Source organism: Eucyclogobius newberryi, unplaced genomic scaffold, assembly GCF_026437365.1.
Source record: "Eucyclogobius newberryi isolate DKJ021-1_F unplaced genomic scaffold, fEucNew1.0.hap1 SCAF_18, whole genome shotgun sequence".
Taxonomy (NCBI): domain Eukaryota; kingdom Metazoa; phylum Chordata; class Actinopteri; order Gobiiformes; family Gobiidae; genus Eucyclogobius; species Eucyclogobius newberryi.
In genome coordinates, this window is record NW_027315812.1 from 276,526 (window position 1) to 291,126 (window position 14,601).

Consider the following 14,601-nt stretch of genomic DNA (forward strand, 5'->3'; position numbering starts at 1 on the left):
AACATGACTTTGATTGTTATACACTGTAAAAACATGACTGCGATAATTGTACACTGTAAAAACCTGGCTGCGATAGGTCTACACTGTAAAAACCTGACTGCGATATTTTTACACTGTAAAAACCTGGCTGGGATAGTTCTACACTGTAAAAACATGACAGCGATAGTTCCACAGTGTAGAAACATGACTGCGATATTTTTACACTGTAAAAACCTGACTGATAGGTCTACACTGTAAAAATGTGACAGATAGTTCTACACTGTAAAAATATGACGTCGATATTTCTACACTGTAAAAACATGACTGCGATAGTTCTACGCTGTAAAAACCTGACTGATAGGTCTACACTGTAAAAACCTGACTACGATAGTTCTACACTCTAAAACCTGACTAATAGGTCTACACTGTAAAAACCTGACTGCGATAGTTCCACACTGTAAAAACCTGACTGCGATAGTTTTACACTGTAAAAACCTGACTGATACGTCTACACTGTAAAAACATGACAGATAGTTCTACACTGTAAAAACCTGACTGCGATAGTTCTACACTGTAAAAACCTGACTGATATTTCTACACTGTAAAAACCTGACGCTGATATTTCTACACTGTAAAAACATGACTGATAGTTCTACACTGTAAAAACCTGAATGCAATAGTTCTACACTGTAAAAACCTGACTTATAGTTCTACACTGTAAAAACCTGAATGCAATAGTTCTACACTGTAAAAACCTGACTTATAGTTCTACACTGTAAAAACCTGACTGCGATAGTTCTACACTGTAAAAACCTTACTGCGATAGTTCTACACTGTAAAAACCTGACTACGATAGTTCTACACTGTAAAAACTTGGCTGCGATAGTTCCACACTGTAAAAACATGACTGCGATATTTCTACACTGTAAAAACCTGACTGCGATATTTTTACACTGTAAAAACCTGACTGCGATAGTTCTGAACTGTAAAAAACCTGACTGATGGTTCTACACTGTAAAAACCTGACAGATAGTTCTACACTGTTAAAACCTGGCTGCGATAGTTCTACACTGTAAAAACATGACAGCGATAGTTCCACAGTGTAGAAACATGACTGCGATATTTTTACACTGTAAAACCCTGACTGATAGGTCTACACTGTAAAAATATGACTGATAGGTCTACACTGTAAAAACCTGACTGCGATAGTTCCACACTGTAAAAACATGACTAATAGGTCTACACTGTAAAAACCTGACTGCGATAGTTCTACACTGTAAAAACATGACTAATAGGTCTACACTGTAAAAACCTGACTGCGATAGTTCCACACTGTAAAAACATGACTGCGATATTTTTACACTGTAAAAACCTGACTGCGATAGTTCTAAACTGTAAAAAACCTGACTGCGATAGTTCTAAACTGTAAAAAACATGACTGATGGTTCTACACTGTAAAAACCTGACTGATAGTTCTACACTGTAAAAACATGACTGCGATAGTTCTAAACTGTAAAAAACCTGACTGCGATAGTTCTAAACTGTAAAAAACCTGACTGCGATAGTTCTAAACTGTAAAAAACATGACTGATGGTTCTACACTGTAAAAACCTGACTGATAGGTCTACACTGTAAAAATATGACAGATAGTTCTACACTGTAAAAATGTGACGCCGATATTTCTACACTGTAAAAACATGACTGATGGTCCTACACTTTAAAAACCTGACTGCGATAGTTCTAAACTGTAAAATATGACAGATAGTTCTACACTGTTAAAACCTGGCTGCGATAGTTCTACACTGTAAAAACCTGGCTGGGATAGTTCTACACTGTAAAAACATGACAGCGATAGTTCCACAGTGTAGAAACATGACTGCGATATTTTTACACTGTAAAAACCTGACTGATAGGTCTACACTGTAAAAATATGACAGATAGTTCTACACTGTAAAAATATGACGTTGATATTTCTACACTGTAAAAACATGACTGATGGTCCTACACTTTAAAAACCTGGCTGCGATAGTTCTACACTGTAAAAACCTGACGCTGATATTTCTACACTGTAAAAACATGACTGATAGTTCTACACTGTAAAAACCTGACTGATAGTTCTACACTGTAAAAACCGGACTTCGATAATTCTACACTGTAAAAACATAACTGCGATAGTTCTACACTGTAAAAACATGACTGATAGTTCTACACTGTAAAAACCTGACTGATAGTTCTACACTGTAAAAACCGGACTTCGATAATTCTACACTGTAAAAACATAACTGCGATAGTTCTACACTGTAAAAACCTGACTGCGATAGTTCTACACTGTAAAAACCTGACTGATAGTTCTACACTGTAAAAACCTGACTGTGATAGTTCTACACTGTAAAAACCTGACTTCGATAGTTCTACACTGTAAAAACATGACTGCGATAGTTCTACACTGTAAAAACATGACTCTGATTTTTATACACTGTTAAAACCTGACTGATAGTTCTACACTGTAAAAACATGACTGTGATAGTTCTACACTGTAAAAATATGACAGATAGTTCTACACTGTAAAAATGTGACGCCGATATTTCTACACTGTAAAAACATGACTGATGGTCCTACACTTTAAAAACCTGACTGCGATAGTTCTAAACTGTAAAACATGACAGATGGTTCAACACTGTAAAAACACGACTGCGATGGTTCTACACTGTAAAAAAATGGCTGCGATAGTTCTACACTGTAAAAACATGACTTTGATTGTTATACACTGTAAAAACATGACTGCGATAATTGTACACTGTAAAAACCTGGCTGCGATAGGTCTACACTGTAAAAACCTGACTGCGATATTTTTACACTGTAAAAACATGACAGATAGTTCTACACTGTTAAAACCTGGCTGTGATAGTTCTACACTGTAAAAACCTGGCTGGGATAGTTCTACACTGTAAAAACATGACAGCGATAGTTCCACAGTGTAGAAACATGACTGCGATATTTTTACACTGTAAAAACCTGACTGATAGGTCTACACTGTAAAAATGTGACAGATAGTTCTACACTGTAAAAATATGACGTCGATATTTCTACACTGTAAAAACCTGACTGATAGTTCTACACAGTAAAAACCGGACTTCGATAGTTCTACACTGTAAAAACCTGACTTCGATAGTTCTACACTGTAAAAACATGACTGCGATAGTTCTACGCTGTAAAAATTTGGCTGCGATAGTTCTACACTGTAAAAACATGACTCTGATTTTTGTACACTGTTAAAACCTGACAGATGGTTCTACACTGTAAAAACGTGACTGCGATTGCTCTACACTGTAAAAACGTGACTACGATTGCTCTACACTGTAAAAATCTGGCTGGGATATTTCTACACTGTAAAAACCTGACTGATAGGTCTACACTGTAAAAACATGACTGCGATAGTTCTACACTGTAAAAACATGACTGCGATATTTTTACACTGTAAAAACCTGACTGCGATAGTTCTAAATTGTAAAAAACATGACTGATGGTTCTACACTGTAAAAACCTGACTGATAGTTCTACACTGTAAAAACATGACTGTGATATTTCTACGCTGTAAAAAAATGACTGCGATAGTTCTACACTGTAAAAACATGACTGCGATAGTTCTACACTGTAAAAACCTGACTGATAGGTCTACACTGTAAAAATCTGGCTGGGATATTTCTACACTGTAAAAACCTGACTGATAGGTCTACACTGTAAAAACATGACTGCGATAGTTCTACACTGTAAAAACATGACTGCGATATTTTTACACTGTAAAAACCTGACTGCGATAGTTCTAAACTGTAAAAAACCTGACTGCGATAGTTCTAAACTGTAAAAAACATGACTGATGGTTCTACACTGTAAAAACCTGACTGATAGTTCTACACTGTAAAAACATGACTGCGATAGTTCTACACTGTAAAAACCTGACTGATAGGTCTACACTGTAAAAATATGACAGATAGTTCTACACTGTAAAAACCTGACTGCGATATTTTTACACTGTAAAAACATGACAGATAGTTCTACTCTGTAAAAACCTGACTGATAGGTCTACACTGTAAAAATATGACTGATAGGTCTACACTGTAAAAACCTGACTAATAGGTCTACACTGTAAAAACCTGACTGCGATAGTTCCACACTGTAAAAACATGACTGCGATATTTTTACACTGTAAAAACCTGACTGCGATAGTTCTAAACTGTAAAAAACATGACTGATGGTTCTACACTGTAAAAACCTGACTGATAGTTCTACACTGTAAAAACATGACTGCGATAGTTCTACACTGTAAAAACCTGACTGATAGGTCTACAGTGTAAAAATATGACAGATAGTTCTACACTGTAAAAATGTGACGCCGATATTTCTACACTGTAAAAACATGACTGATGGTCCTACACTTTAAAAACCTGACTGCGATAGTTCTAAACTGTAAAACCTGACAGATGGTTCAACACTGTAAAAACACGACTGCGATAGTTCTACACTGTAAAAAAATGACTGCGATAGTTCTACACTGTAAAAACCTGACTAATAGGTCTACACTGTAAAAACATGACTGCGATATTTTTACACTGTAAAAACCTGACTGCGATAGTTCTAAACTGTAAAAAACATGACTGATGGTTCTACACTGTAAAAACCTGACTGATATTTCTACACTGTAAAAACATGACTGCGATAGTTCTACACTGTAAAAACATGACTGATAGGTCTACACTGTAAAAATGTGACGCCGATATTTCTACACTGTAAAAACATGACTGATGGTCCTACACTTTAAAAACCTGACTGCGATAGTTCTAAACTGTAAAACCTGACAGATGGTTCAACACTGTAAAAACAAGACTGCGATGGTTCTACACTGTAAAAAAATGACTGCGATAGTTCTACACTGTAAAAACATGACTTTGATTGTTATACACTGTAAAAACATGACTGCGATAATTGTACACTGTAAAAACCTGGCTGCGATAGGTCTACACTGTAAAAACCTGACTGCGATATTTTTACACTGTAAAAATATGACAGATAGTTCTACACTGTTAAAACCTGGCTGTGATAGTTCTACACTGTAAAAACCTGGCTGGGATAGTTCTACACTGTAAAAACATGACAGCGATAGTTCCACAGTGTAGAAACATGACTGCGATATTTTTACACTGTAAAAACCTGACTGATAGGTCTACACTGTAAAAACCTGACTTAGAGGTCTACTCTGTAAAAACCTGGCTGCGATAGTTCTACACTGTAAAAACCTGACGCTGATATTTCTACACTGTAAAAACATGACTGATAGTTCTACACTGTAAAAACCTGACTGATAGTTCTACACAGTAAAAACCGGACTTCGATAATTCTACACTGTAAAAACATGACTGCGATAGTTCTACACTGTAAAAACCTGACTGATAGTTCTACACTGTAAAAACCTGACTGCGATAGTTCTACACTGTAAAAACCTGACTTCGATAGTTCTACACTGTAAAAACATGACTGATAGGTCTACACTGTAAAAACCTGACTGCGATAGTTCTACGCTGTAAAAATTTGGCTGCGATAGTTCTACACTGTAAAAACATGACTCTGATTTTTCTACACTGTTAAAACCTGACAGATGGTTCTACACTGTAAAAACGTGACTGCGATTGCTCTACACTGTAAAAACCTGACTGATAGTTCTAAACTGTAAAAACATGACTACGATATTTCTACACTGTAAAAACCTGACTGCGATATTTTTACACTGTAAAAACCTGACTGCGATAGTTCTAAATTGTAAAAAACATGACTGATGGTTCTACACTGTAAAAACATGACTGCGATATTTCTACGCTGTAAAAAAATGACTGCGATAGTTCTACACTGTAAAAACATGACTGCGATAGTTCTACACTGTAAAAACATGACTGCGATAGTTCTACACTGTAAAAACCTGACTGATAGGTCTACACTGTAAAAATCTGGCTGGGATATTTCTACACTGTAAAAACCTGACTGTGATAGTTCTAAACTGTAAAAAACCTGACTGGAATAGTTCTAAACTGTAAAAAACATTACTGATGGTTCTACACTGTAAAAACCTGACTGATAGTTCTACACTGTAAAAATGTGACGCCGATATTTCTACACTGTAAAAACATGACTGATGGTCCTACACTTTAAAAACCTGACTGCGATAGTTCTAAACTGTAAAACCTGACAGATGGTTCAACACTGTAAAAACACGACTGCGATGGTTCTACACTGTAAAAAAATGACTGCGATAGTTCTACACTGTAAAAACATGACTTTGATTGTTATACACTGTAAAAACATGACTGCGATAATTGTACACTGTAAAAACCTGGCTGCGATAGGTCTACACTGTAAAAACCTGACTGCGATATTTTTACACTGTAAAAACATGACAGATAGTTCTACACTGTTAAAACCTGGCTGCGATAGTTCTACACTGTAAAAACCTGGCTGGGATAGTTCTACACTGTAAAAACATGACAGCGATAGTTCCACAGTGTAGAAACATGACTGCGATATTTTTACACTGTAAAAACCTGACTGATAGGTCTACACTGTAAAAATATGACGTCGATATTTCTACACTGTAAAAACATGACTGATGGTCCTACACTTTAAAAACCTGGCTGCGATAGTTCTACACTGTAAAAACCTGACGCTGATATTTCTACACTGTAAAAACATGACTGATAGTTCTACACTGTAAAAACCTGACTGATAGTTCTACACAGTAAAAACCGGACTTCGATAGTTCTACACTGTAAAAACATGACTGCGATAGTTCTACACTGTAAAAACCTGACTTCGATAGGTCTACACTGTAAAAACCTGACTGCGATAGTTCTACGCTGTAAAAATTTGGCTGCGATAGTTCTACACTGTAAAAACATGACTCTGATTTTTCTACACTGTTAAAACCTGACAGATGGTTCTACACTGTAAAAACGTGACTGCGATTGCTCTACACTGTAAAAATCTGGCTGGGATATTTCTACACTGTAAAAACCTGACTGATAGGTCTACACTGTAAAAACCTGACTGCGATAGTTCTACACTGTAAAAACATGACTGCGATAGTTCTACACTGTAAAAACCTGACTGATAGTTCTAAACTGTAAAAACCTGACTGCGATATTTTTACACTGTAAAAACCTGACTGCGATAGTTCTAAATTGTAAAAAACATGACTGATGGTTCTACACTGTAAAAAAATGACTGCGATAGTTCTACACTGTAAAAACATGACTGCGATAGTTCTACACTGTAAAAACATGACTGCGATAGTTCTACACTGTAAAAACCTGACTGATAGGTCTACACTGTAAAAATCTGGCTGGGATATTTCTACACTGTAAAAACCTGACTGCGATAGTTCTAAACTGTAAAAAACCTGACTGATGGTTCTACACTGTAAAAACCTGACTGATAGTTCTACACTGTAAAAATGTGACGCCGATATTTCTACACTGTAAAAACATGACTGATGGTCCTACACTTTAAAAACCTGACTGCGATAGTTCTAAACTGTAAAACCTGACAGATGGTTCAACACTGTAAAAACACGACTGCGATGGTTCTACACTGTAAAAAAATGACTGCGATAGTTCTACACTGTAAAAACATGACTTTGATTGTTATACACTGTAAAAACATGACTGCGATAATTGTACACTGTAAAAACCTGGCTGCGATAGGTCTACACTGTAAAAACCTGACTGCGATATTTTTACACTGTAAAAACATGACAGATAGTTCTACACTGTTAAAACCTGGCTGCGATAGTTCTACACTGTAAAAACCTGGCTGGGATAGTTCTACACTGTAAAAACATGACAGCGATAGTTCCACAGTGTAGAAACATGACTGCGATATTTTTACACTGTAAAAACCTGACTGATAGGTCTACACTGTAAAAATATGACGTCGATATTTCTACACTGTAAAAACATGACTGATGGTCCTACACTTTAAAAACCTGGCTGCGATAGTTCTACACTGTAAAAACCTGACGCTGATATTTCTACACTGTAAAAACATGACTGATAGTTCTACACTGTAAAAACCTGACTGATAGTTCTACACAGTAAAAACCGGACTTCGATAGTTCTACACTGTAAAAACATGACTGCGATAGTTCTACACTGTAAAAACCTGACTTCGATAGTTCTACACTGTAAAAACATGACTGATAGGTCTACACTGTAAAAACCTGACTGCGATAGTTCTACGCTGTAAAAATTTGGCTGCGATAGTTCTACACTGTAAAAACATGACTCTGATTTTTCTACACTGTTAAAACCTGACAGATGGTTCTACACTGTAAAAACGTGACTGCGATTGCTCTACACTGTAAAAATCTGGCTGGGATATTTCTACACTGTAAAAACATGACTCTGATTTTTCTACACTGTTAAAACCTGACAGATGGTTCTACACTGTAAAAACGTGACTGCGATTGCTCTACACTGTAAAAATCTGGCTGGGATATTTCTACACTGTAAAAACCTGACTGATAGGTCTACACTGTAAAAACCTGACTGCGATAGTTCTACACTGTAAAAACCTGACTGCGATAGTTCTAAATTGTAAAAAACATGACTGATGGTTCTACACTGTAAAAACATGACTGCGATATTTCTACGCTGTAAAAAAATGACTGCGATAGTTCTACACTGTAAAAACATGACTGCGATAGTTCTACACTGTAAAAACATGACTGCGATAGTTCTACACTGTAAAAACCTGACTGATAGGTCTACACTGTAAAAATCTGGCTGGGATATTTCTACACTGTAAAAACCTGACTGTGATAGTTCTAAACTGTAAAAAACCTGACTGGAATAGTTCTAAACTGTAAAAAACATGACTGATGGTTCTACACTGTAAAAACCTGACTGATAGTTCTACACTGTAAAAATGTGACGCCGATATTTCTACACTGTAAAAACATGACTGATGGTCCTACACTTTAAAAACCTGACTGCGATAGTTCTAAACTGTAAAACCTGACAGATGGTTCAACACTGTAAAAACACGACTGCGATGGTTCTACACTGTAAAAAAATGACTGCGATAGTTCTACACTGTAAAAACATGACTTTGATTGTTATACACTGTAAAAACATGACTGCGATAATTGTACACTGTAAAAACCTGGCTGCGATAGGTCTACACTGTAAAAACCTGACTGCGATATTTTTACACTGTAAAAACATGACAGATAGTTCTACACTGTTAAAACCTGGCTGCGATAGTTCTACACTGTAAAAACCTGGCTGGGATAGTTCTACACTGTAAAAACATGACAGCGATAGTTCCACAGTGTAGAAACATGACTGCGATATTTTTACACTGTAAAAACCTGACTGATAGGTCTACACTGTAAAAATATGACGTCGATATTTCTACACTGTAAAAACCTGACGCTGATATTTCTACACTGTAAAAACATGACTGATAGTTCTACACTGTAAAAACCTGACTGATAGTTCTACACAGTAAAAACCGGACTTCGATAGTTCTACACTGTAAAAACATGACTGCGATAGTTCTACACTGTAAAAACCTGACTGATAGTTCTACACTGTAAAAACCTGACTGCGATAGTTCTACACTGTAAAAACCTGACTGATAGTTCTACACTGTAAAAACCTGACTGTGATAGTTTAACACTGTAAAAACCTGACTTTGATATTTCTACACTGTAAAAACCTGACTGATAGGTCTACACTGTAAAAACCTGACTGCGATAGTTCTACACTGTAAAAACATTACTGCGATAGTTCTAGACTGTAAAAACATGACTGCGATATTTCTACACTGTAAAAACCTGACTGCGATAGTTCTACACTGTAAAAACTTGACTGCGATATTTCTACACTGTAAAAACCTGACTGCGATAATTCTACACTGTAAAAACATGACTGCGATAGTTCTACACTGTAAAAACCTGACTGATAGGTCTACACTGTAAAAATATGACTGATAGGTCTACACTGTAAAAACATGATAGATAGTTCTACACTGTAAAAATATGACGCCGATATTTCTACACTGTAAAAACATGACTGCGATAGTTCTACACTGTAAAAACCTGACTGATAGGTCTACACTGTAAAAACCTGACTGCGATAGTTCTACACTGTAAAAACATGACTGATGGTCCTACACTGTAAAAACCTGACTGCGATAGTTCTACACTGTAAAAACATGACTGATGGTTCTACACTGTAAAAAACGGACTGCGATAGTTCTACACTGTAAAAACATGACTGATGGTTCTACACTGTAAAAACCTGGCTGTGATAGTTCTACACTGTAAAAACCTGACTGATAGTTCTACACTGTAAAAACCTGACTGAAGGTCCTACACTGTAAAAACCTGACTGATAGTTCTACACTGTAAAAACATGACTGAAGGTCCTACACTGTAAAAACATGACTGCGATAGTTCTACACTGTAAAAACATTACTGATGGTTCTACACTGTAAAAAGATGACTGATGGTTCTACACTGTAAAAACCGGACTGCGATAGTTCTACACTGTAAAAACATGACTGATGGTTCTACACTGTAAAAACCTGACTGCGATATTTTTACACTGTAAAAACCTGACTGCGATAGTTCTACGCTGTAAAAAAATGACTGCGATAGTTCTACACTGTAAAAACATGACTGCGATAGTTCTACACTGTAAAAACATGACTGATGGTCCTACACTGTAAAAACCTGACTGCGATAGTTCTACACTGTAAAAACATGACTGATGGTTCTACACTGTAAAAACCGGATTGCGATAGTTCTACACTGTAAAAACATGACTGATGGTTCTACACTGTAAAAACATGACTGATGGTTCTACACTGTAAAAACCGGACTGCGATAATTCTACACTGTAAAAACATGACTGATGGTTCTACACTGTAAAAACCTGACTGATAGTTCTACACTGTAAAAACTTGACTGAAGGTCCTACACTGTAAAAACATGACTGATGGTTCTACACTGTAAAAACCTGACTGATAGTTCTACACTGTAAAAACATGACTGAAGGTCCTACACTGTAAAAACATGACTGCGATAGTTCTACACTGTAAAAACATGACTGATGGTTCTACACTGTAAAAACATGATTGATGGTTCTACACTGTAAAAAACGGACTGCGATAGTTCTACACTGTAAAAACATGACTGATGGTTCTACACTGTAAAAACCTGGCTGTGATAGTTCTACAATGTAAAAACCTGACTGATAGTTCTACACTGTAAAAACATGACTGAAGGTCCTACACTGTAAAAACATGACTGCGATAGTTCTACACTGTAAAAACATTACTGATGGTTCTACACTGTAAAAACCGGACTGCGATAGTTCTACACTGTAAAAACATGACTGATGGTCCTACACTTTAAAAACCTGACTGCGATAGTTCTAAACTGTAAAACCTGACAGATGGTTCAAGGCTGTAAAAACATGACTTTGATTGTTATACACTGTAAAAACATGACTGCGATAGTTGTACACTGTAAAAACCTGGCTGCGATAGGTCTACACTGTAAAAACTTGACTGATAGGTCTACACTGTAAAAATATGACTGATAGGTCTACACTGTAAAAACAGGACAGATAGTTCTACACTGTAAAAACCTGACGCCGATATTTCTACACTGTAAAAACATGACAGATGGTTCTACACTGTAAAAACATGCCTGCGATATTTCTACGCTGTAAAAAAATGACTGCGATAGTTCTACACTGTAAAAACCTGACTGATAGGTCTACACTGTAAAAATATGACTGATAGGTCTACACTGTAAAAACATGACAGATAGTTCTACACTGTAAAAATATGAAACCGATATTTCTACACTGTAAAAACATGACTGCGATAGTTCTACACTGTAAAAACCTGACTGATAGGTCTACACTGTAAAAACATGACTGCGATATTTCTACACTGTAAAAACCTGACTGCGATAGTTCCACACTGTAAAAACATGACTGCGATATTTCTAAACTGTAAAACACATGACTGATGGTTCTACACTGTAAAAACCTGACTGATAGTTCTACACTGTAAAAACATGACTGCGATATTTCTACGCTGTAAAAAAATGACTGCGATAGTTCTACACTGTAAAAACATGACTGCGATAGTTCTACACTGTAAAAACCTGACTGCGATAGTTCTACACTGTAAAAACATGACTGCGATAGTTCTACACTGTAAAAACATGACTGATGGTTCTACACTGTAAAAACATGACTGATGGTTCTACACTGTAAAAACCGGATTGCGATAGTTCTACACTGTAAAAACATGACTGATGGTTCTACACTGTAAAAACCGGACTGCGATAATTCTACACTGTAAAAACATGACTGATGGTTCTACACTGTAAAAACCTGACTGATAGTTCTACACTGTAAAAACTTGACTGAAGGTCCTACACTGTAAAAACCTGACTGCGATAGTTCTACACTGTAAAAACATGACTGATGGTTCTACACTGTAAAAACATGACTGATGGTTCTACACTGTAAAAACCGGACTGCGATAGTTCTACACTGTAAAAACATGACTGATGGTTCTACACTGTAAAAACATGACTGCGATAGTTCTACACTGTAAAATCATGTCTGTTATTGTTGTGTTTTTCAGGAGAACGGCGCCTTCATCCTGACTGTTTCCTATTGGATGTTTTCAGAGTGAACCCGGGCTGTGATTGGCTGATAAAACCCTGACCCTCAGATAAATGCCTTTGAATAAACATGTTGTGTTTCTTTGTGTGAAGGAGAGAAAGAGCCCACAACACTGCCCTCCACTGGTGAACATCAGGTGTTCTCATGACGTTCCTCTGGGTTTTTAAAGTCCACACTCCTTCAGTAGACTCTTACACAAGCAGCTGCTGTGTTTAGCCTTATTTAAACCGAATATATGTTTGTATAAAGGGTTAGGACTGAATAATTCAACCCTTAGTAAATCTCAGCTCAAACCCAAAGAGACAAAAATAATAAAGACAAAAAAATAATGAAATTTCTAAATGCATAAACAGGCCAAAAAGTCAGTCTGGGAACTTTAGTTCTTCTATAGCCGTGAATAAACAGGATTATTCTGGTTCGTATAAACTCTAGTCTCCTTGAACCGCCGCCCTAATGTGGTGGAGGGGTTAGAGTGCCAGCATGACCCTAGGAGCTGTTCTCAGGGGCTTCATGCCCCTGGTAGGGTCATGGTAGGGTCTTCCAAGTTTGGGCTCTGAAACCCTGGTCAATAGATAAAACCACGAGCACTTTTATGAGTGACCAATGAAGCTTCTCTGGTATTGCTGATGTCACGACCGCAGGAGGCGCCGTGGCCATTTGTTTTAGGGGGTTTTGTGGCGCTCAGATGGCACCTGTGCCGCACCCTACAATACTGATCATGTGAGTGATCTGATCATACATTTACACACGCTGCCTTCGCCTGATGTTCTGGTGCCACAGAACCGCTTAGTTTGTGTTTTCTTGGGTTTAGTTAATTTTACGGCCCAGAGCCGAGTGACACTGAGTCATAACTGTCTGTGCAGAATAATATGAAACAAACAAGCTGTTATCAATAACTTTATTATGATCAATGACACGGGTCAGACACGTCTGTTTCAAATGACACGGACACAAATAAATCATTAAATATTGTCATAAACATGTGAGAAGTCCTTTACTTTGTGCTTAAACTATGGAAGCAAAACATGCACAAGATTATAGGCTTAAAGAGAGTGAGCTGGTTCTGGTTTAGACCTGATCTAGACCGGGTTTAGACCAAGTTTAGACCGGGTTTAGACTGGGTTTAGACCAAGTTTGGACCGGGTTTAGACTGGGTTTAGACCAAGTTTGGACCGGGTTTAGACCGGATTTAGACCAAGTTTAGACCGGGTTTAGACCAAGTTTGGACCGGGTTTAGACCGGGTTTAGACCAAGTTTGGACCGGGTTTAGACCGGGTTTAGACCAAGTTTAGACCGGGTTTAGACCAAGTTTGGACCGGGTTTGGACCGGGTTTAGACCAAGTTTGGACCAAGTTTAGACCGGGTTTAGACCAAGTTTGGACCGGGTTTAGACCGGGTTTAGACCAAGTTTGGACCGGGTTTAGACCGGGTTTAGACCAAGTTTAGACCGGGTTTAGACCAAGTTTGGACCGGGTTTGGACCGGGTTTAGACCAAGTTTGGACCGGGTTTGGACCGGGTTTGGACCGGGTTTAGACCAAGTTTGGACCGGGTTTAGACCAAGTTTAGACCGGGTTTAGACCAAGTTTGGACCGGGTTTGGACCGGGTTTAGACCAAGTTTGGACCGGGTTTAGACCAAGTTTGGACCGGGTTTAGACTGGGTTTAGACCAAGTTTGGACCGGGTTTCCTGGTGAATGTTTGGTTTGTATGTAGTTTTCTGTGGATCGCCTTTTTGTAGTTCTTCTGGATTCCCATGATGCACCAGTCCTCAGTCCTGAAACGAAATGGAGCGAGCATGAGCGGAGCGAGCACGAGCGGAGCGAGCACGAGCGAGCACGAGCGGAGCGAGCACGAGCGAACACGA

General features: G+C 37.7%; 2 protein-coding genes across 2 annotated transcripts in view; one reads left to right on the plus strand and one right to left on the minus strand.

The window, feature by feature from the left end:
- The window catches only part of LOC140364903 (rho GTPase-activating protein 18-like), a 126,271-nt gene extending 113,492 nt beyond the window's left edge, over window positions 1-12,779 (plus strand). Inside the window, exon 12 of the mRNA XM_072451283.1 lies at window positions 12,697-12,779. Coding sequence (XP_072307384.1) covers window positions 12,697-12,779 — 83 coding nt within the window. The remainder of the gene's footprint in view (window positions 1-12,696) is intronic.
- A 1,624-nt stretch (window positions 12,780-14,403) lies between these two features.
- The window catches only part of LOC140364276 (protein 4.1-like), a 112,362-nt gene continuing 112,164 nt past the window's right edge, over window positions 14,404-14,601 (minus strand). The window contains exon 26 of the mRNA XM_072450368.1: window positions 14,404-14,511. The gene's annotated coding sequence lies outside the window, so the exon portion shown is untranslated. The remainder of the gene's footprint in view (window positions 14,512-14,601) is intronic.